The sequence below is a fragment of the Anomaloglossus baeobatrachus genome, chromosome 8, assembly GCF_048569485.1.
Source record: "Anomaloglossus baeobatrachus isolate aAnoBae1 chromosome 8, aAnoBae1.hap1, whole genome shotgun sequence".
NCBI classification, from domain to species: Eukaryota; Metazoa; Chordata; class Amphibia; order Anura; family Aromobatidae; genus Anomaloglossus; species Anomaloglossus baeobatrachus.
In genome coordinates, this window is record NC_134360.1 from 67594826 (window position 1) to 67617132 (window position 22307).

General features: G+C 41.2%; 1 protein-coding gene across 1 annotated transcript in view; it reads left to right on the plus strand.

Annotated features, from left to right (window-relative positions):
- Window positions 1-6965: 6965 nt before the first annotated feature.
- Window positions 6966-22307, plus strand: part of CACNG2 (calcium voltage-gated channel auxiliary subunit gamma 2) — a 168825-nt gene continuing 153483 nt past the window's right edge. The window contains exon 1 of the mRNA XM_075320840.1: window positions 6966-8178. Coding sequence (XP_075176955.1) covers window positions 7968-8178 — 211 coding nt within the window. The 5' untranslated portion in view covers window positions 6966-7967. The remainder of the gene's footprint in view (window positions 8179-22307) is intronic.

A 22307-nucleotide genomic window follows, 5' to 3' on the forward strand; every position in this document is an offset into this window, starting at 1 on the left:
ACCCTGCATCACACCTGCCAGGCACACCAGTTGGCTGCTTAAGCGTTATAGGGCCGCCCACTTAGGGGTCAGGCAGGGAGGTGGGAGGTGACAGTTGAGTTGGCTCCAGGGGAGCAAAGTGAGAGGAAGTAAAGTGGTAGCCCTCGAGCTGTGAGGAGCTCGGAGGAAGCTGGGAGTTGGAGCTCCCAGAGGAGAAGAATCCTAGGTTACAGACAGTGGTTTGGACCTAAAGGAGTCGGTCCCCCGGTCGCAGAGGATTGAGGTTAGGTGCCTGGGACCGGTCAGCAGCCTATGCCTAATAACCGGTCTGGGACCGAAGGCATGACGGGGTACACGGACCCTTAAGTCGAGGAGAAGCTGCAGGCAACCTGGGAATTAACCTGCGGAGGACAGGACCTCTATGGATTGTTCCCACCAGCTCAAAGATCGGGGCACTAGCGCAACATGGGGGACAGGGCTTTCCAAACAACCAACTCACTAAAATCCCAAGCGTGAGCTCCTGAGAGAAAGCTCCTTTACTTAGCTACAGTGGGAGTGGGGTCCGGAAAGCTCCAGGCTGAAGGGCCACAAGAGAACATCTAAATTGAGGTGCCAGGAGAGAGGCCACAGACCACTAGGCATTGCTGCAGAGGACGGAACCCGGACGAACTTCCCCCCAGGAGACAGCGGCAGTCAGAGACTTGGTTCACCCGGTTGTCAGCGTCTGCTTATTTGCTGAGTACCAATTGATCCCTGCAACCAGCAAGCCTGCACTTCCCCTGCACCCCGCACCACCATCCTGAGTCCCGGGGTCATCCCCTACCCGTGGATGGCCACGTCACCTAGCTGCCACTTCCATCACCCCGGGTACTCCCAACGACAGCGGCGGTATTTCCAGTTACCGTACACCACGGGTGGCATCACGAACTACATACACTCCCCTGTAAATAACCCTTCTTCATTTGGAGAGTGGCCCCTATCCCCCAGGCCCGGAGACGCTCGAGCCATGAGCAATCACCCCCAGATCCGAGCGGTTCGACCACTGCAGGGGAGGCACACATGGTCCAGTGGGCCCATGGTCCAGTAACATGGGCAATAAAGAAGGGGGCTTTTTGGATCTCCTGAGTAGGTGCTGGTTTTTCCTCTACTCCTTGTGCATGCTTTTGGGCAGGATCCGGCCTGTCTTGGAACCGGGCATCTAATCTTTTCACCACATAAATTGCAAGATCTAGGTGAGCTGTTGGATTTTTTTTTTCTCCATGGTCCAGTAATACCTGCCTAATGGTCTATTGTCATATTTAGGATTTGAAGAGAACTTAGCCATCAAAATTTTTCTTAAATCCTCATCAAATCCACTAATATTTTTCAATGGGATTTTTAGAACCCCATTCACATTCTCTGGGAAAACTTGGGTTACATTTTTGTGGGCACCTGGAAAACCAATAATTAGCCTCAAAGATTGACCATTTAAATAATTCTTGTGCAAATTTGCAACACATCAAGGGGTAACCATGACAGAAATCTGAGTGTCAGGGCCAATTTTTTTGCCATGTATTTTCATGTTATATATACTTTAGATTATACGTAGGCAAGTTAGTGATGTATGAGCATTTCCTTATTGATTGGTGCAATGTGAATTATGTAGTGCAACATGAAGAGGGTTAAGGAAAGAGGTTTAGTCTGCTCAGAGAAGTAGAAGTTAGGCTAGAAGGTGACTTCTTGCCTGCAGCCATGCTGGAAGTACTACTTGTTCTTTGCATTAGTATAGACTCCTAATAGTGTATCCTTGATCTGATTGTTAATGGAGATAAAGCAATCTTCTGTGCCACCATGTTCTATTACTATTATTATTATTATTTAACAGCCTTCAGCTCGATCTCGAGCCATGGCGACTTGATGGCTAAACGCTCTGTAGGAAGATTGATCTTGCACAAGCCTAGATAGGTCCACCAGGGTCTTCTCTGCCTAGATAGGTCTACCAGGGTCTTCTCTGCCTACATAGGTCTACCAGGGTCATCTCTGCATAGATAGGTCTATCAGAGTCTTCTCTGCTTAGATAGGTCCACCAGGGTCTTCTCTTCCTAGATAGGTCTAGCAGGATCTTCTTTGCCTAGATAGGTCTACCAGGGTATTCTCTGTCTAGATAGATCCACCAGGGTCTTTTCTGCCTACATAGGTCTACCAGGGTCTTTTCTGCCTACATAGGTCTACCAGGGTCATCTCTGCATAGATAGGTCTATCAGAGTCTTCTCTGCTTAGATAGGTCCACCAGGGTCTTCTCTTCCTATATAGGTCTAGCAGGATCTTCTTTGCCTAGATAGGTCTACCAGAGTATTCTCTGTCTAGATAGATCCACCAGGGTCTTCTCTGAATAGATAGGTCCAAGAGGGTCTTCTCTACCTAGATAGGTCTTCCACGATCTTCTCTGCCTACATAGGTCCACCAGGGTCTTCTCTGCCTAGATAGGTTACCAGGGTCTTCTCTGCCTAGATAGGTCTACCAGGGTCTTTTCCACCGTTTTCTTGATTGTATCATGCAGTCAGGTTACTGGTCTTCCTCTACACCTTGTTCCTTCTCCTCTTCCGACCATGATGTATTTCTCCACAGATTGCTCTCTTCTTATGATGTGTCCAAAGTAGGCTTGTCATAGCTGGATGATCTTGCTTCGAGAGATATGTCTGACATGACTTTTTCCAAAATTGATTTGTTTGTTCTTCTTGCCTTCCATGGTATGAATGGCATTCTTCTCGAGCACCACAATTTGAAGGCATTGGTTCTTCTTCTGCTTTGTTCCTTTATTGTCCAGATTTTGGATCCATATCACCATATCACCATGTTGGTTAATATACATTATGCCAAATGTTATTGTGCACTTTGAGTCATACTATGATCGTTCAGTAGAATGTAGGCTCAGATATAAGAATAGTATACACCATGTTGTAGTTCAGTAGTAATAGTCAATGGCACAAGTGCTTAATGGATATTATAGCAGTTGTAATCCTGTAATTCTTAGTACGAGTTTCCTTCAGGTACCCTGGTATATATGGTGGTAATCACATAGGTTTATCACAAAGAAGCTGTCCAGGGTGAACATTAGATAGGAGAATGCACTATGGGCCTTACGGCAACAGAAGCCTATGTGAGGCCATTCTTTGTACAGCTCTGTGGGATATTATCTGTATGTAAATTATGGTGCTAATTAAGGTATAACCAATAATTAGTAATAAAACAAGGCTTTGTTTCCTATTTTATATTCATCACTATAACAACACTGGGTCTTTTTCTTCTTCCATCAAGTTTGCGTTTCTCCTTCTTCCATCCTTGTGAAGCATTCACCATGCCAGAAGTGGGTTGTCAGCAGCATAGCATGATTATCCCAATTAACTTGGAAATAATTAAGCGGCTGGCTTATGAGATCCAGTAATATCTTAACTACCAATGTAGGACAGTAAGAAAGTGCTCTTCTGAGATTGCCACCGATAATCCTTCCTTTCACAACCCCTTCAGATATGAGAGCGGGTTACTCAGTACCTGGACATAATCTCCAGAGTATTCGGGAGGGTGAAGAGTCCAACCCTAAATATAACCCATTGAGTTAAATACAGGGCATTGATTCAAGGCTAATTTTCACTAAGTAAAAGTGAGAAAAGAAGGATATAGACAGATGGAAGGGAATATCTTTACTAGGTAGTGCCCCCTCCTCACCATATGTTAGAGGATGAATGTATATGACAGTGGCAGAGATAGACAGTAGAGAGCCTCTGTGAAAGAACATCATATAGGTCCTATACTGTCCAAAATCTCATCATAATGCACAATTACACTTGCTTTGGAGGTAGAAATGGGCCCCCTTACCTGTTGGGCTCCTGTGCAGCTACACATGCCACACCAATGATATATCTGCCCCTGATTATGATATATAATGCCAAGATGAAGCTCATATATAATAGGGGATTGTCATTGTCATGAAAGGAGACTAATAAATAAATACATAAATTCCCCTGTAGACTGAGAGCCCTCATGGGCAGGGTCCTCTCTCTCCTCCTGTAGACTGTGAGCCCTCATGGGCAGGGTCCTCTCTCTCCTCCTGTAGACTGTGAGCCCTCATGGGCAGGGTCCTCTCTCTCCTCCTGTAGACTGTGAGCCCTCATGGGCAGGGTCCTCTCTCTCCTCCTGTAGACTGTGAGCCCTCATGGGCAGGGTACTCTCTCTCCTCCTGTAGACTGTGAGCCCTCATGGGCAGGGTACTCTCTCTCCTCCTGTAGACTGTGAGCCCTCATGGGCAGGGTCCTCTCTCTCCTCCTGTAGACTGTGAGCCCTCATGGGCAGGGTACTCTCTCTCCTCCTGTAGACTGTGAGCCCTCATGGGCAGGGTACTCTCTCTCCTCCTGTAGACTGTGAGCCCTCATGGGCAGGGTCCTCTCTCTCCTCCTGTAGACTGTGAGCCCTCATGGGCAGGGTACTCTCTCTCCTCCTGTAGACTGTAAGCCCTCATGGGCAGGGTCCTCTCTCTCCTCCTGTAGACTGTGAGCCCTCATGGGCAGGGTACTCTCTCTCTCTCCTACTGTAGACTGTGAGCTGTCATGGGCAGGGTCCTCTCTCTCCTCCTGTAGATTGTGAGCCCTCATGGGCAGGGTCATCTTGCCTCCTGTAGATTGTGAACCTTCGCAGGAAGCGTCCTCTGTCCCCCCTGTACCAGTCTGTACTTTGTATTATTCATGATTATTGTACTTGTCCCTATTATGTATACCCCTTTTGACATGTGAAACGGTATAAAAATAAATAATAATAATTAAATAATTACATAAATAATTACATAAACTCCCCTGTAGACTGTGAGCCCTCGTGGGCAGGGTCCTCTCTGCTCCTGTACCGGTCTGTGTCTTGTATTGCTCATGACTATTGTACTTATTTGTATTATGTAGATCCCTTTTCACATGTAAAGCGCTATGGAATAAATTACGCTATTATAATAATAATAATTATTATTAATAATAATAATAATAATAATAATAATGCACATATAAATACATAAATTCCCCTGTAGACTGTGTGCCCTCGCGGGCAGGGTGCTCTCTCCTCCTCTAGACTGTGAGCCCTCACGGGCAGGCTCCTCTCTCCTCCTGTAGACTGTGAGCCCTCACGGGCAGGCTCCTCTCTCCTCCTGTAGACTGTGAGCTATCGCGGGCAGGGTGATCTTCCCCTGTAGACTGTGAGCCCTCACGGGCAGGGTGCTCTCTCCCCCTGTAGACTGTGAGCCCTCGCGGGAGGGTCCTCTCTCCTCCTCTAGACTGTGAGCCCTCGCGGGCAGGGTCCTCTCTCCTCCTCTAGACTGTGAGCCCTCGCGGGCAGGGTCCTCTCTCCTCCTGTAGACTGTGAGCCCTCGCGGGAGGGTCCTCTCTCCTCCTCTAGACTGTGAGCCCTCGCGGGCAGGGTCCTCTCTCCTCCTCTAGACTGTGAGCCCTCGCGGGCAGGGTGCTCTCTCCTCCTGTAGACTATGAGCCCTCGAGGGCAGGGTCCTCTCTCATCCAGTACCTGTCTGTGCCTTGTTTTGTTTATGATTATTGTACTTGTCTCTATTATGTATGCCTCTTTTTCATATGTAAAGCGCCATGGAATAAATGGCACTATAATGATAATTATTAATGTTAGTTAAATAAATAGGCAATGCTGCATAAGAAACTAAGAATTGGGGTGCATTTAGCAATTCCAATAACTAAAGGGGCAATAGATGCATAAAAACTCAGATGTGGGGTGCATTAAGGAATTGGAATAAAGAGGCAATGACTTCATAAAAACCAAGACTTGGGGTGCATTAAGAATTTTAATAAATAAAGGGGAAATTACTTAATTAAAAACAAGATTTGGAGTTAATTTATGAATTACAATAAATAAAGGGGGAAATTACTTCATAAAAAACTAAGGGGTACTTTACACGTTGCGACATCGCTACCACTATATCATCGGGGTCACGGTTGTTGTGACGCACATCCGGGGTCGGTAGCAACATTGCAATGTGACAATCCTAGGAGCAACGATGAACGAGCACAAAACAGTCAAAAAACGCTGATCTGAGTCACGTCGTTCATTTTCATAATGTCGCTCCTGCTGCAGATACGATGTTGTTTGTCGTTGCTGCAGCTCCACACATCTCTATGTGTGACACAGGAACGACAAACATCTCCTTACCTGCGTCCAACGTCAATGCGGAAGGAAGGAGGTGGGCGGGATGTTATGTCCCGCTCATCTCCGCCCCTCCGCTTCTATTGGCCGGCCGCTTAGTGACTTCGCGGTGACGTCGCGGTGACGTCGCGGTGACACCGAACTCACCTCCCCCTTGAAAGAGATATTGTTTGGTGGTTACCGCTACGTCACTGACAAGGTATGTGCGTGTGAAGCTGCCGTAGCAATAATGTTCGCTACGGCAGTGATCACCAGATATCGCATGTACGACAGGGGCGGGTGCTATCGCGCTGGACATCGCTAGCCGATGCTAGCGATGTCGCAACGTGTAAAGCCCGCCTAAGACTTGGGGTGTATTTAGGAATTCCAATAAATAAAGGAAGCAATAACTTCATAAAAAACAAGACTTGGGGTGCATTACGGAATTCCAATAAATAAAGGGGGCAATGGTGCATAAAAACCAAGACTTGGGGTGCATTTATGAATTACAATCAATAAAGGGGGCAATGACTTAATAAAAACCAAGACTTGGGGTGCATTTATGAATTACAATAAATAAAGGGGGCAATGACTTAATAAAAACCAAGACTTGGTGTGCATTTAGGAATTCCAATAAATAAAGGGGGCAATGGTGCATAAAAACCAAGACTTGGGGTGCATTTAGGGATTCCAGGGATGTATTTGTGCTGATGAACTTGTTTGGGGGAGAAAGAAAAAAGGAATAAGGGGGCTGCAGGAATTGACACCCCCTCCTGGTAGCTGAACAGGGGTGGTGACTTAGGACAGCACAGAGAGGAGGGACATGAAGGTTTCACCAGCTGGCTGTTCCAGTACAGGAGGTCCTACATGAAAGTGCTCTCCAGCAGCAGAGTCTAGGAGCTGTCCATTTCAGCACCACGTCCTCAGCAAAGGCAAAGGGAGAGCCACAGTGCACAGCTGGAGCAGCACTTCCATGCAGCAGCAGCAGAGGAAGCCCATTTTCCAGCCCACCCTACACAGCAAGCCTGCCTCCCTCCCAGGACATCCAAGTGGGGGCCTCACAGTGATCTTCAGCTCTACAACCATGGATTGCAAAAGCCGCAGTCCGTCTGAAGCCAAACCTTACAGCATCCAGAGGAGACTTGTGGTGTAATCAACAGCAGGGGAGAGAGATCCCACACTCCAGCAGACACACACTCAGCAGACACCAGAACAGGGGACAACACAAGAAATCATCTGTGAACAGACAGGGAGACAGAAAAGAACAAGAAGGAAAAAAAATCTGCTCTTTTTTTTTTTTTTTTTTTTTTCCTTCCTTCCTTTTTACATGGCGCAGGCTGCAGAACAACATAAGGAGAGCAGAGCCTGCATTCCTAACCCTATAATCTCCCCCTGCCCTGGTCCTGATGCTGAAGGTTGGTGATGAAGATACTGCATCTTTCTTCCTGCTGATTACAGCTTCACAATTAGCCATCACTTATGGAAACTGAAGATCAGAATTTTAGGAAAAGGGATTAAGAGAGATTAGAGCCTCTCTGTGTGTTAGCTCTGCTGCTTGTTTGTGTCTGTCTGCACTATTTCTTTCTATTAACCTGCATTTGGACATGATCTGATGGACAACGAGCTCTTCTCCATCCTCAAGCCTTCCAGCAGCTTTACTTTTGCTATTTTTCTATTAGGATACCTCATCATTTTGGGCAAGGTCTAGCTAAAGAGAGAAAAAAAAATCAAGAAAAAACCCCAAAACCCTTCCATCTTCCAAATCTTTATCTCCTATCACCCCCCTAATACCAGAAGACTGTTGGATGTCTATAGAATGAAGAATTATGGGTCTGTTTGATAGAGGTGTTCAGATGCTCCTCACCACTGTGGGAGCATTTGCTGCATTCAGTTTAATGACAATTGCTGTGGGCACAGACTACTGGTTATACTCTAGAGGGGTCTGCAAGAGCAAATCTATAAGTGAAAATGAAACCAGCAAAAAGAATGAAGAAGTCATGACCCATTCTGGATTGTGGAGAACATGTTGCCTTGAAGGTATTTTGGTGACTGGATGAGACCCTTTTCCTCTCTTACATCTTCACCCTCCTCTTCTGCTCTCCTGTTCCCCTCCCTCTCTTCCTGAATCAGAAAACTACATATTCCTCCATCTTATCATTTCATTTTTTAAACAAGGGGCGGCTAGACTGAGCTAATAAACTGGAGGGGGGGTGATAGGGGAGGGAGGAGGGTGATTGGGGGGAGACTGATCCACTTCCAAGTATTCATTGTGATGATGTGAATGATGGATTTTGTTAAGATGGAAGCATTGGGGCACAGAGGTGCCTGGATGGCATTACCCTGGGTGCATTGTGTGTGTCTGCTCCATCATCACACCAGTGCATGCTTGGCTACTGGGATAGAATTGGGAAACTGAAGCCATATATACCTGTACTGCCCAAAAACCACATATGGAAAATGGATGTCATTGCATTGCCTATGAAAAAAAAAATCAATGAGTACAGATTAAATGCTGTTGAGGCCTAAACATACTACATATATCCGCAGGTAAACGCAACACTGCATGTTGCAGAGCCCTTGACATGATATATAGCTGTAATAGTTGCAGGACTTATTATTATTTATATATTTATTTAGGTATTTATTCTTTATTCATATATTATTATTTATTTATTATTTAGATATTTATTTAGGTATATTTATTCTTCATTTATATATTTATTTATTATTATTTATATATTAATATATTTTTATATATTTATTTATTATTTATATATTTATGTAGGTATTTATTCTTTATATATTATTATTTATATATTTATTTAGGTATTTATTCTTCATTTAGATATTAGTTATTATTTATATATTTATTATTATATTTTATATATTTATTATTATTTATAGATTTATTTATTTAGGTATTTATTCTTTATATATTATCATTTATATATTTATTTAGGTATTTAACCTTTATTTGTAAATTATTATTTAGATATTTATTTATTATTTATATATTTCTATAGGTATTTATTCTTCATTTATATATTTATTTATTATAATTTAGATATTTATATATATTATATATACACATATTTTATAAATTTATAATATATAATAATAATAATAATAATAATAAATATATCAATTTTAATATATAAATGAAGAATAAATACCTAAATAAATATGTAATTTTATATATATATATATATATATATATATATATATATATAAAATTACATATATTATATATATTATATTTATATATATATATATATATATATATATATAAGCTATTTAGGTGTTTATTCTTAATTTATATGTTATTATTTAGATATTTATTTATTATTATTTAGATATTTATTTAGGTATTTATTCTTCATTTATATATTTATGATTATTAAGATATTTATTATTATATAGTTATTATTAATTATTATTTAGATATTTCTTTAGATATTTATTCTTCATTTATTTATTATTATTTATATTTATTTATTATTTATATATTTATTTAGGTATTGATTTTTTTTTTTTATTCATTTATGTCTTTATACACAGTGCTATAGGTTTGTAGCATTTATTGTTGTATCCCGTTACATGTTGCAATATTATATTTATCAGCACATTGTATCAATTCCCTGGTATTTACTTATTTAAGTTTTCAACAGGCCGGTGACTATTCCTGTCTTGTACCCCCATCTTTGACTATATGTGTGCTGACGTCTGGGTCATCCCTGGCAGACTGCATCCCACCGCTGCCCCTCCTTCTACCATGTGCCATGCCAAAAAAGCCCTGCAGTACACCGTTGCGGGAACTGAAGGGTTAAACACAGCCCACTTGAAAAGGGGGGGGGGGAGATGACTGTGTGTGTGTGTGTGTCAGGCGGAGAGAGGTAACTGTATGATTAGTACAGTGGTACACAGACCACCCACCCCCCTCCCCCACAAGTCCCCTCTTCAATCACTGCAGGTCAGCAATCCAGCCTTACCCACACACATTATTCACATATGTACAAACACGCACACACACTCCGCCTGAGGCTCCGCAGACGTGTGTGTGAGATAATCAGATAATTCGATATATAGTCTGTGCAATATTGCAAAGCAACCTATTAAATACACACACACTGGGTCTCTGAACTGAATACGTACAATTGTATAATTAGATAATTAGACCGTTCGGCGTACCGCTGGGGCCATTTCTATGTGATTGTGTGCACACTAGTGTGAATGTGGGTATATTTCCTGCTGCTTTCTGAACAGATTGCCACCACACATGTCCACGCATATATACCGAGATACACACACTACAAAGAGTATGCCAAGAGCGTACACACCATATGCAGGGTCCAGACCTTGTATAGCTGCATACACAAAATGTAGGCACATATGGTTCTCCCGGGCTTGCAAAACAACATACCACTCACACCTCCCACACGTACAGTCATATCTCAAACCAGAGAGCCCAATTATCATCTTGACCAAAACTTAATAACTACACCAGGCCCCAATCTCCAATGACTTGGAACATATCGACATACAATGAAATCCTATATCCTAAATAAAAGATATATGGTCGTAATCATATCATAGATAGTAGCCCAGCTTCAGCCATTACTCATGGTGGCACCTAACACAAAGGTTTTATCATATTATAACAGCTTGGCATCAATCAAATAGGGATGATATACAGAATACACATAGTGTGTACATGTATGTCATCTAACACAAATGTTTTATCATATTATAACAGCTTGGCTTTGCTCTAATAGGGATGATGTACAGAATACATAGTGTGCACTGGTATGGCATCCAACACAAAAGTTTTATCATATTACAACAGCTTGGCATCAATCAAACAGGGATTATATACAGAACACACATAGTGTGCATTGTTATGGAACCTAACACAAAATGTATCATATTATAACAGCTTGGCATCAATCAGATAGGGATGATATACAGACTACACATAGTGTGTACATGTATGGCACCCAACGCAAAGGTGTTATCATATTATAACAGCTTAGCATCAATCAACTAGGATCACGTACAGAATACACATAGTATGTTCTTGTATGGCACCAAACACAAATCTCTTATCATATTATAACAGCTTGGCATCAATCATATAGGGATGATATACAGACTACACATAGTGTGTACTTGTATGGCACCCAACACAAAGGTTTCATCATATTATAACAGCTTAGCATCAATCAACTAGGATCACGTACAGAATACACATAGTGTGTTCTTGTATGGTATCAAACACAAATCTCTTATCATATTATAACAGCCTTGGCATCAATCATGTAGGGATGACATACAGAATACACATAGTTTATACTTGTATGGCACCCAACAGAAATGTTTTATCATATTATAACAGCTTAGCATTGATTATATAGGGAGGATGTACAGAATACACATAGTGTGCACTTGTATGGCACCCAAAACAAAGGTTTTATCATATTATAACAGCTTGGCATCGATCAAATAGGGATGATATACAGAATACACATAGTGTGTACTTATATGGCACCCAACATAAAGGTTTTATCATATTATAACAGCTTGACATTAGTCAAACAGAGATGATATAGAGAATATACATAGTGTGTAATTGTATGGCACCCAACACAAAAAATGTATCATATTATAACAGCTTGGCTTTCATCAAATAATAATAATAATAATAATAATCTTTATTTCTATAGCGCCAACATATTCCGCAGCGCTTTACAATTCAGGATCAAGTCCATAATACACATCGTGTATAAACGTTTTATCATCTATATTATAACAGCTTGGCTTGGCATCAATCAAATAGGGATTTATTACAGAATACACATAGTGTGTACTTGTATGGCACCCAACACGAACGTTTTATCATATTATAACAGCTTGGCATCTCTAAATAGGGATGACGTACAGAATACACATAGTGTATAAAGGTTTTGTCATATTATAACAGCTTGACATCAATCATATAGGGATAATGTAAAGAGTACACATAGTGTATAAAGGTTTTGTTATAACAGCTTGACATCAATCGAATAGGGATTTATTACAGAATACACATAGTGTGTACTTGTATGGAACCCAACAAGAAAGTTTTATCATATTATAACAGCTTGGCATCTCTAAATAGGGATGACTTACAGAATACATATAGTGTATACAAGTTTTATCATATTATAACAGCTTGGGATTAATGAAATAGGGATGATGTACAGAATACATAGTGTGTACTTGCAAGGCACCCAACACAAAGATTTTATCATATTATAACAGCTTGACATCACTAAATAGGGATGACGTACAGAATACATAGTGTGCACTTGCAAGGCACCCAGAGATAAAAATACGCCAGCAGACCAATGGAAGAGGAACAACTTAATGCACACATATATACTGTATATATATAGTGCAGATGAAAGGTTGTCTAGTATATACGGAATGATATGTGTACAAATTTGAGGACATATTACAGATTATCTTTATTATGTCATTTATGAGCAATTCAGTTGCTTGAATATTGATTAATTAATTAATACATTTTGAAATAAATGAATAATTATTTAGAAAAATGCCATAATATGAAGATTAAAAAGAAAAGTGTATAATAATGTAAAAAAAAAACCCAGAAAGAATGTATTTCACATACATGAAATGGTAGTCATAGGCCTGAGCATTGGTTGATGGTCTTACAATGGGGGGTTCTCATATATTGCACACTTGTTTTATAGTGTCATTTCACCTCCACAAGGCAGGATCACATAGGCTCCAGCCCAGGCTGTCAGCCTGTGGGACATTTTGGCCCTTCCTCCTCTGGAGCTGGGCTGTGATGGGACATGCTCTGAATTGCTAAGTGTCTCCATTGAGCGATGAGAACAGTTTGACGCATTAAACACGCATAGCGCATCCGCTGAGCCTCTCCTCAGCCAAGCCTGCCTCTTAACATAATCTGCAGAGGAACATTGCACTGAATAGAATATGCCGTCCCTCCCCAGCCAGGAGAAAATCAATAGCTATGAATTCACCCTGATAGATCTCAGCCCCCCTCCCTTCCCCTCACTCCACCGCCGCCACCATCCACAACACCTCTTTCCCACCTCCCCTCCTTCCAGGAAACCTTTTCAATTGATGCTCCTATTTATTATGTGTCCCCAAAGTGGCTAGTGGTTACAATTAAACATTTATAAGAAGCTTGTAGGAATTTTGTTTAAGCCAGCTGGCCATCCCTTTCGTTAACCTTTGAGCAGCCGGTGGTGGCTCGGAGCATTTTCTGGCATCGAAGGGGTTGCATCATTTTTTTTTATGTCTTTTGGATGGGTGTTGGTGGATCGGAGAAGACAGACGGAATGGTGGGGTAGACTGCTCAGGTTTTGGGTCTTCTACTAGGATTTTAGGCAGTACACGGTTAATAGAGTGCAGGTGTCTACATTTTAGGAGGAGATGAGTAGTGGAGGGGAGAGGAGCCATGCGCAAAATTCAGTTTAACTGGCTGGTTAATAGGGGATTGTCTAATTTTCAAAGACTGCACAGGGTGTGTAAGAGAGAACTGCGAGGAAAGAGGAGGGTGAACGGAATGGGGGGAGGGGGAAGGAGAAAGGGTGGGTGTGAGACAGGGGGAGGAAAAAGAAGAGGGAAAACAGGAGATGAAGAAGACCTTTGGAAAGTGGGAGGACCAATGCAGGAGAAACAGAGAGGAAGAAAGACGGAGAGGCTGAACAGGGTCCCCCAATTTTATGTGCTCCATCTACATCACCTTAGACTTGTAGGGTCCTTACATCTCATCATCTCAAAACCAATAGTCATCACTGCTCTTAGACCTTCATGTTCAAGTAAGGTCATTGCTCTTAGGATCATGAGCCGTGATGTAATTAGCGCCACTTCCAATTTCCAGAGGCTCCTAAGTATCTATAGGCAAAATTCGGAAATGTTCAGATAGTTGGTGACCAAGTCAACAAAAATTAAGGGTTAAACCTTGCATTTCCTAAACTAAATGCCCCCCAAAAAAAGCAATATGTCTACATAGTGGTCAAAGGAAGAAGACTGTAAAAAATGTCACCAGTGAGAAGGCTATGTGATACCGATATGTGGTTTTTCTCCGTAAATCAGCTCTTAAATCCTCCATACGGAAGAAGTTTAATAAATGTGATATTGTTAGCGCCATAAGTACAGTCCCGCAGTAACAGGATAAGAATAAGAGGTGATTATGAGAGATTTAGATCACTGACAAAGTAGAGCACATTAGCAATTATTTACAGATGCCGAGATGTGAGGCAGAGAAGTTTCATTGAGGGCTTTGAAGGTCAAAGACGGAGCTTTGTATCTAATTCTCGAACAGATAAGATGCCGGTTATGGGTATTTGCATCATTTTAGGAGCCGTTGTCTAAATGAGACGACTGCCAGTGTTTTAGATTAATTGCAACGGGGATAATCAATTGTACGAGCAATCAAGGGAGGATACTATGAGTGGATTAAAATGTTGATTTAGTTTTATACGCACAACAGACAAATTGCCTAGAACCTAGCAGCGGAAATCTGAAGACTAAAGGTGATCATTAAATATGTAAAGGTCACCTCTAGGCATCGGTCTCGAAACGTGGACAGAATAAAGAGGGAATATCCTCAGGTTGTTCATTGTTTGTGGTTTAACGGTCATAAACTCGACAGAGGGATAAGACACTGTAGAGAGAGATGCTTCATTGATCTTATCTTCTGTGCACCAAAGGGACCAGAAATGGAACTGACATAAGCAGATTTGCATTTTATCCTTCTTAACCTAATTTTTACGGCCACCTTCTACTATAATGTTTTTCATAGATGTAATTCCTTTTGCCGCGCATATCTACTGATGAATACATGGGCATCAGATAAAAATGAATCATATTTTTAAAAAAAACAATTACATGGATCCAGAAAATTAGCATTAGGCTGGCCATATACATTATATACCTGTTGGCCAGACGCTTGTTCATCCAACAGCTGTGTCTCCCATACACATACATGCTTAGAGTGGCTGAGTGTGAGTGTGTTCAGTATTGAATACATATTGATTACATTAGGCTGGCCATATACATTATATACCTGTTGGCCAGACGCTTGTTCATCCAACAGCTGTGTCTCCCATACACATACATGCTTAGAGTGGCTGAGTGTGAGTGTGTTCAGTATTGAATACATATTGATTACATTAGGCTGGCCATATACATTATATACCTGTTGGCCAGACTCTTGTTCATCCAACAGCTGTGTCTCCCATACACATACATGCTTAGAGTGGCCAAGTGTGAGTGTATTCAGTATTGAATACATATTTATTACACAGATCCAAAAATTAGCATTAGGTTGGCCATATACATTATATACCTGTTGGCCAGACGCTTGCTCATCCAACAGCTGTGTCTCCCATACACATACATGCTTAGAGTGGCCAAGTGTGAGTGTATTCAGTATTGAATACATATTTATTACACAGATCCAAAAATTAGCATTAGGCTGGCCATTTACATAAGATACCTGTTGGCCAGACGCTTGTTCATCCAACAGCTGTCTCTCCCGTACATATACATGTTTAGAGTGGTTTAGTACGGCTATGTTCAGTATTGAATATATATTTATTACAAGGATCCAAAAATTAGCATTAGGCTGGCCATATACAGTACCTTAGATACCTGTTGGCCAGACGCTTATTCATCCAACAGCTGTTTCTCCCATACACATACATGCTTAGAGTGGCCGAGTGTCAGTGTGTTCAATATTTAATATATATTACATGGCTCCAAAAATTAGAATTAGGCTGGCTATATATATTATATAACTATTGGCCAGACGCTTGTTCATCTAACAGCTGTCTCTCTCATAAACATACATGCTTAAAGTGGCTGAGTGTGAGCACGTCCAGTATTGAATATATATTTATGACATGGATCCAAAAATTAGCATTAGGCTGGCCAGAAACATTAAATACTTGTTGTCCAGACGCTTGTTCATCCAACAGCTGTCTCTCCCATACACATTCATGCTTAGAGTGGCCCAGTGTTAGTGTATTCACGATTGCTTACATATTTATTACATGGATCCAAAAATTAGCATTAGGCTGGCCATATACATTAGATACCTGTTGGCCAGACACTTGTTCATCCAACAGCTGTGTCTCCCATATACATACATGCTTAGAGTGGCTGAGTGTCAGTGTGTTTGGTATTGAATATGTATTTATTACATGGATCCAAAAATTAGCATTAGGCTGGCCAGAAACATTAAATACCTTTTGTCCAGACGCTTGTTCATCCAACAGCTGTCTCTCCCATACACATTCATGCTTAGAGTGGCCCAGTGTTAGTTTATTCACGATTGCATACATATTTATTACATGGATCCAAAAATTAGCATTAGGCTGGCCATATACATTAGATACCTGTTGGCCAGACACTTGTTCATCCAACAGCTGTGTCTCCCATACACATTCATGCTTAGAGTGGCTGAGTGTCAGTGTGTTTGGTATTGAATATGTATTTATTACATGGATCCAAAAATTAGCATTAGGCTGGCCATATGCATTAGATACCTGTTGGACAAAGACTTGTTCACCCAACAGCTGTCTCTCCTATACACATACATGCTTAGAGTGGCTGAGTGTCAGTGTGTTCAGTATTGAAACACATGATGAAAATCAGCTGAACCTGTCAATTTTGACGGGACGAAATAATCAGCTGATGTGTATGGGGGCTCCCAGCTCTCCTCTGGCAGATGATTCCTTTAGAAAGAAGGCTTGGGCCATTGGAATTCCGACAACCAGATTGGAAAAGCTGTTGTCAGATGTGCTTGGTAGCAGTTTTCTCCTCTCTCCCCAACTGAAGCACATGACCACTTGGATGTGCCATTGGCTAATGTATTTGGGGAGTCTTGCGATATAGCCATCTGCCGAAGCAATGTTTGGGCAAGAGCTGTCTTTTCTGTATGGCCAACTTTACTGTATAGGGCAGCATATCACAGAAGAAAAGTAAACCCAGGAGGGGACATATAATTGGTGCAAAGCCAGTGGAATTGTGCATTTTGATGATTTATTGGACTGCAAAGGGTCCAAATATTGTTCTAGCACAGAGTCCCTTTTCTGACTGTTTCACCAATGGGTAAACCACTATAAAAACGACTTAAGGCCGCTTTACACAATGCGACATCGCTAGCGATGTCGCTATCGATCGCACCTGTCCCGTCGTTTGTGCGTCATGGGCAAATTGCTGCCCGTGGCGAACAATATCGCTAGTACCCGTCACACGAACTTACCTTCCTAATGACGTCGCTGTGGCCGGCGAACAGCCTCTTTTCTAAGGGAGCGGTTTGTGCGGCATCACAGCGACGTCACAAAGCGGGCCACCAATAGAAGCGGAGCGGCGGAGAGCAGCCGCAGGAAAGTCACTGCCACCTCATTGCCGGAGGATGCAGGAACGCTGTTGTTCGTCGTTCCTGGGGTGTCACACTTAGCGATGTGTGCTGCCTCAGGAACGACAAACAACCTGCGTCCAGAACGAGCAACGATATTTTGAAAATGAACAACGTGTCAACAATCAACTATTTGGTGAGTATTGGGATCATTAGCGGACGCTCGTATGTGTCACACGCAATGACGTCGCTAACGAGGCCGGATGTGCGTCACGAATTCCGTGACCCCAACAACATCTCGTTAGCGATGTTGTTGCGTGTAACGGAGCCTTTGGTTTAATGTTTATAACCAGCTTTAGCTCAGAATTGCAGGTCCTTTACCCTTATCCAAGTGTGACCAGTACTGGTCCCTTACATCAAAGATTACCTTGCATCCACAGCCATTCATAAAAAGCATGATGCAATCTTATGGCTACCGTTTAGCTGAGCAACATTTTTCTATGTAAACAACATGATCTATGGAGGCAACTTTTGTAAAAAAAATTCCAAGTTTGGAAACCATACAAATCATGCTTACTAAATGATTTATAAGTTTGATGGAAACAAACAAAGTTGACTGATTGCATATAGGTTTTGTAGTAGAAGTGATGTGAAATATTATTAATTATAGAGATACATGTTCAAGTCCCTACACCTAAAAGGGTCCATGTTGGACAAGTCTATTGATAGACCCTGTTAAAAAATATCAATATAACAGATGGTTTCTGATCTATTATTATGAGGACCCAGCTTGTCTGCGCAATACTTGGAGAGGTTCTGAAGTACTTGTTCAGGCCACTACACCTTAAAAGGGTCCATGTTAGACAAGCCCTATCGATAGACCCTGTTAAAAAATATGAATGTATAGAGGGTTTCCGATCTATTACTATGAATTGAAAATCACTAAAAAACAGCTCCTACTGTGGAGGACTCAGCTTGTCTGCGCAATACTTGAAGAGGTTTTGAAGTACATACTCAGGCCACAGCGCCTAAAATGGTCCGTGTTAGAAAAGCTCTATCGATAGACCTTGTTAAAAAATTTGAATGTAATAGAGGGTATCTGATCTATTACTATGAATGGAAACTCACTTAGAAACAGCTCCTACTTTGAAGGACCAAGCTTGTCTGCGCAATACTTGGAGAGGTTCTGAAGTATATGTTCAGGCCACAACACCTAAAAGGTTCCATGTTAAACAAGCCCTATTGATAGACCCTGTTAAAAAATATGAATGTAATAGATGGTTTTCGATCTATTACTATGAAGGGAAAATCACTTAAAAACTGTTCCTACTCTGGAGGACTCAGCTTGTCTGCGCAATACTTGAAGAAGTTTTGAAGTACATGTTCAGGCCACAACACCTAAAAGGGTCCATGTTAGACAAGCCCTATTGATAGACCCTGTTAAAAAATATGAATTAAATAGATGGTTTCCGATTTATCACTATGAATGGAAAATCACTTAGAAACATCTCCTACTCTGGAGGACCCAGCTTGTCTGCGCAATACTTGAAGAGGTTTTGAAGTACTTGTCAGGCCACAACAGCTGAAAGAGTCCATGTTAGACAAGCTCTATCAATAGATCCTGTTAAAAAATATGAATGTAACAGAGGGTTTCCGATCTACCACTATGAATGGAAAATCACTAAAAAACAGCTCCTACTTTGGAGGACCAAGCTTGTCTGTGTAATACTTGAAGAGGATTTAAAATACATATTCAGGCCACAAAACCTAAAGGGGTCCATGTTAGATAAGACCTATCGATAAACCCTGTTAAAAAATATGAATGTAATGGAAGGTTTCCAATCTATTACTATGAATAGAAAATCATTCAAAAGCAGTTCGTACTCTGGAGAACGCAGCTTGTCTGCGCAATACTTGGCTAGGCCATTGATTTCAGTGGGTGACATATCTGGATAATTCCACCAAACTCATACCAACTGACAAATTAACACCCATCAGTGGAATGTTTCTTCAATCAGCTCATCATTTGGGGACCTGTTGTGGAGTTGGGGGTAGTCCAAGTAAAAAAAAAACCTTTAAATTCCATGCAATAAAAATCTAAGAGCTGTCTGATCCATGTCCGCAAAATTGCATTACTACATAATTGGAATTCTAAGATTATTTCAGTAATAACCAACCTAAAAATATTTTTTAAAACTGGGGTTTAAAAAATTAGATCTCATATAGACTTTTATATAATAGAGCTTGTGATCTGAAGTTCTCCGGTGTAGTATTGTGTGCGTTAAAATTTGGTCTTCAAATGGTGATTGTATGGAATGAGGGTAATGGTGGCACTGACTGTTGTATGGCTGTGTCATCAAACCCTGCCCTTTAATACAGCATTTGTAGCTGAGTTTTAATTTATACTATACCATTGAGATTTTTTTTAACCCTTGTCTGGTACCATGGGATCAATATGACCACATGCAGATTGATTTTTTTTCATGGTACCAGACAAAGGTTAAAGTCTCCAATGAATGAGATCACTCTATTATTTTCAAACCGATGATCCAGATCTCTTGCTTTCAATGCCAGTCATTGTCTTTGTAAAATGATCATGCATAGACCCTTGGAGGTTATGTTTTGTCATCTGCTCATCAGAATAACCAATGATCAGATGATGATGCATGTGTACAGAACCTCATACCATGATATTATACCTATGATCTGCATTGATCATTTTGGGATTTTTTTTTGTATCATTAGTAATGTCACTATTTATAGGCTAAATTCTGAAGAGTATTCACTAACTGCATTGTGTAAACAGCAAATATTGTTTATATTATGTTGAGTAAACAGAAATATAGGAAAATCCAATAAACATTCTGATTACATTCATGTCACCTTTATTTGTGTAAACGTTTAAAAAAGTATTGACATTTCATAGAGACGTGTCAGAAAATTTTCCCGGTGGGGTACAGGTGGATTTTAGTGGAGAGTGGAAAGTAATGAGGGGATCTCATACATTACTAATATAGGGCTTAGTGGCAGCTGTGAGCTGTGATTAACCCCATTACTCTGATTGACACCGCACCAGGGCAATCGAAAAGAGCCGGGTAAAGTTCTGGGATTGTCACATCTAATGGATGCGACAATCCTGGGCGGCTGCAGGCTGCCATTTTTAGGCCAGGGTGGGCCCAATAAGCATGGGTCTCCCCAGCCCAGAAAGTGCATCTTTCACCCCAAATTCATGCTTGAAGCAAAGGGTCTATGTCAGAGGTCTCAAACATGCGGCCCGCAGCTCACATGGCCCTGAGGCTGCTTGTGGCCGCACACAGACCCCATGATGATTGCGGCCCTATCCAGGGGACCGATGCCGACAGGACTTTACTACAGTTGAATCATTTGTGGTGACGCGCAGAGGAGTTGTCTGCGCTATATCAATGTCTGCCGTGTGCCAATCAGATGCAAGGAGGTGCCGTTGCTGTATGAATTTTCAGACTTAAGGTCCATTTACGCTAAGTGACAATTGGAAACAAGCATACTTGATTATCAACCTGTCAAAACAGGCTACCGATCAGTTTGCCTAAAAATCATTGTTCTTGGCAGCATATCATTTTGTGTAAACAGGATATGTGCTGCTGACAACAATGATATTCTATGTAGACAATCCTGTTCCGTGCACATGGTAGTACAGTGGATCTATCTAAACTGGCTATAAAGCAAGCCTTAACTTGCCTACCGCTAAACAATCAGTGGTCAGTTAATGACATCTGAAATCAGTCCATGTAAATCCATCCTGACACAAATAACTTAAAGAGGACCAACCACTAGGATTTGTATATATAAACTAAAGCCGGTGCTATACTGGTGCTATCATGTTGATTCTATACATACCTTTAGTTGTGAGATCGGATGTATACTTTCTGAAATATAGGCAAGTAAAGTTTGTGAAATGCACTGTTATGTGATGATAGGTGCAACGGAATATCTAATAGGTGGGTCGGGTTTTCCTAGTTATTCCCGCCCCTGTCTGCTGCCTGTCCTTCCTCCCCTGTCTCTGTTATTACAGAGGGAGGAAGGACAGGAGAAAGGACAGGCAGCAGACAGGGGCAGGAATAACTAGCAAAACCTGCTCCACCTATTAGATATTCTGCATCAATCAAGTAACAGCAAATTTCACAAACTTTACTTACCTGTATTTTAGAAACTATACAAAAAGCAGGAAAAAAAACCCGCACCAAAAATTGACACGCTGCCTCTTTTTTTTGCACCCAAAACTGCAAACAAAAAAAAACCCAATGTGTGCACAGAATTTCAGAATTCTCATTGACTTTACTATGGATAGACATGCAAATTTGAGTCACTAACAGCACCAAAAAATGCATCAAAAGCTGCACCATGCACACAAGGCCAAATATAGTTTTCCATATGTTATGTTAGGACATTGTTTTCTCTGAGCTAAAATGTTCCCCTCTGGTGCTTCTGCTTCTGCTCATTCACTGAATCTCTGAATAAGAATCTGCAGCTGCATCTCCCTCCTCCCTGTCCTTTATTTGCTATTTCCTTACTTAGGAGTCTTCTATACATTTACACACATCTTGAAGACAGCTGTCTCCTATGAAATTTGACAAAATGTCATACATCCACATGTACTACTGATTTTTTAGTGTTTATCAATGTTGATATTTCAACCAAGTCCCCCTAAATCCCCAAATCAGCATATTACACAACGGAGTAGCTATTTGTTTGGTGCTGCTTCTCTAACTGACACCAATGCCTTGATATA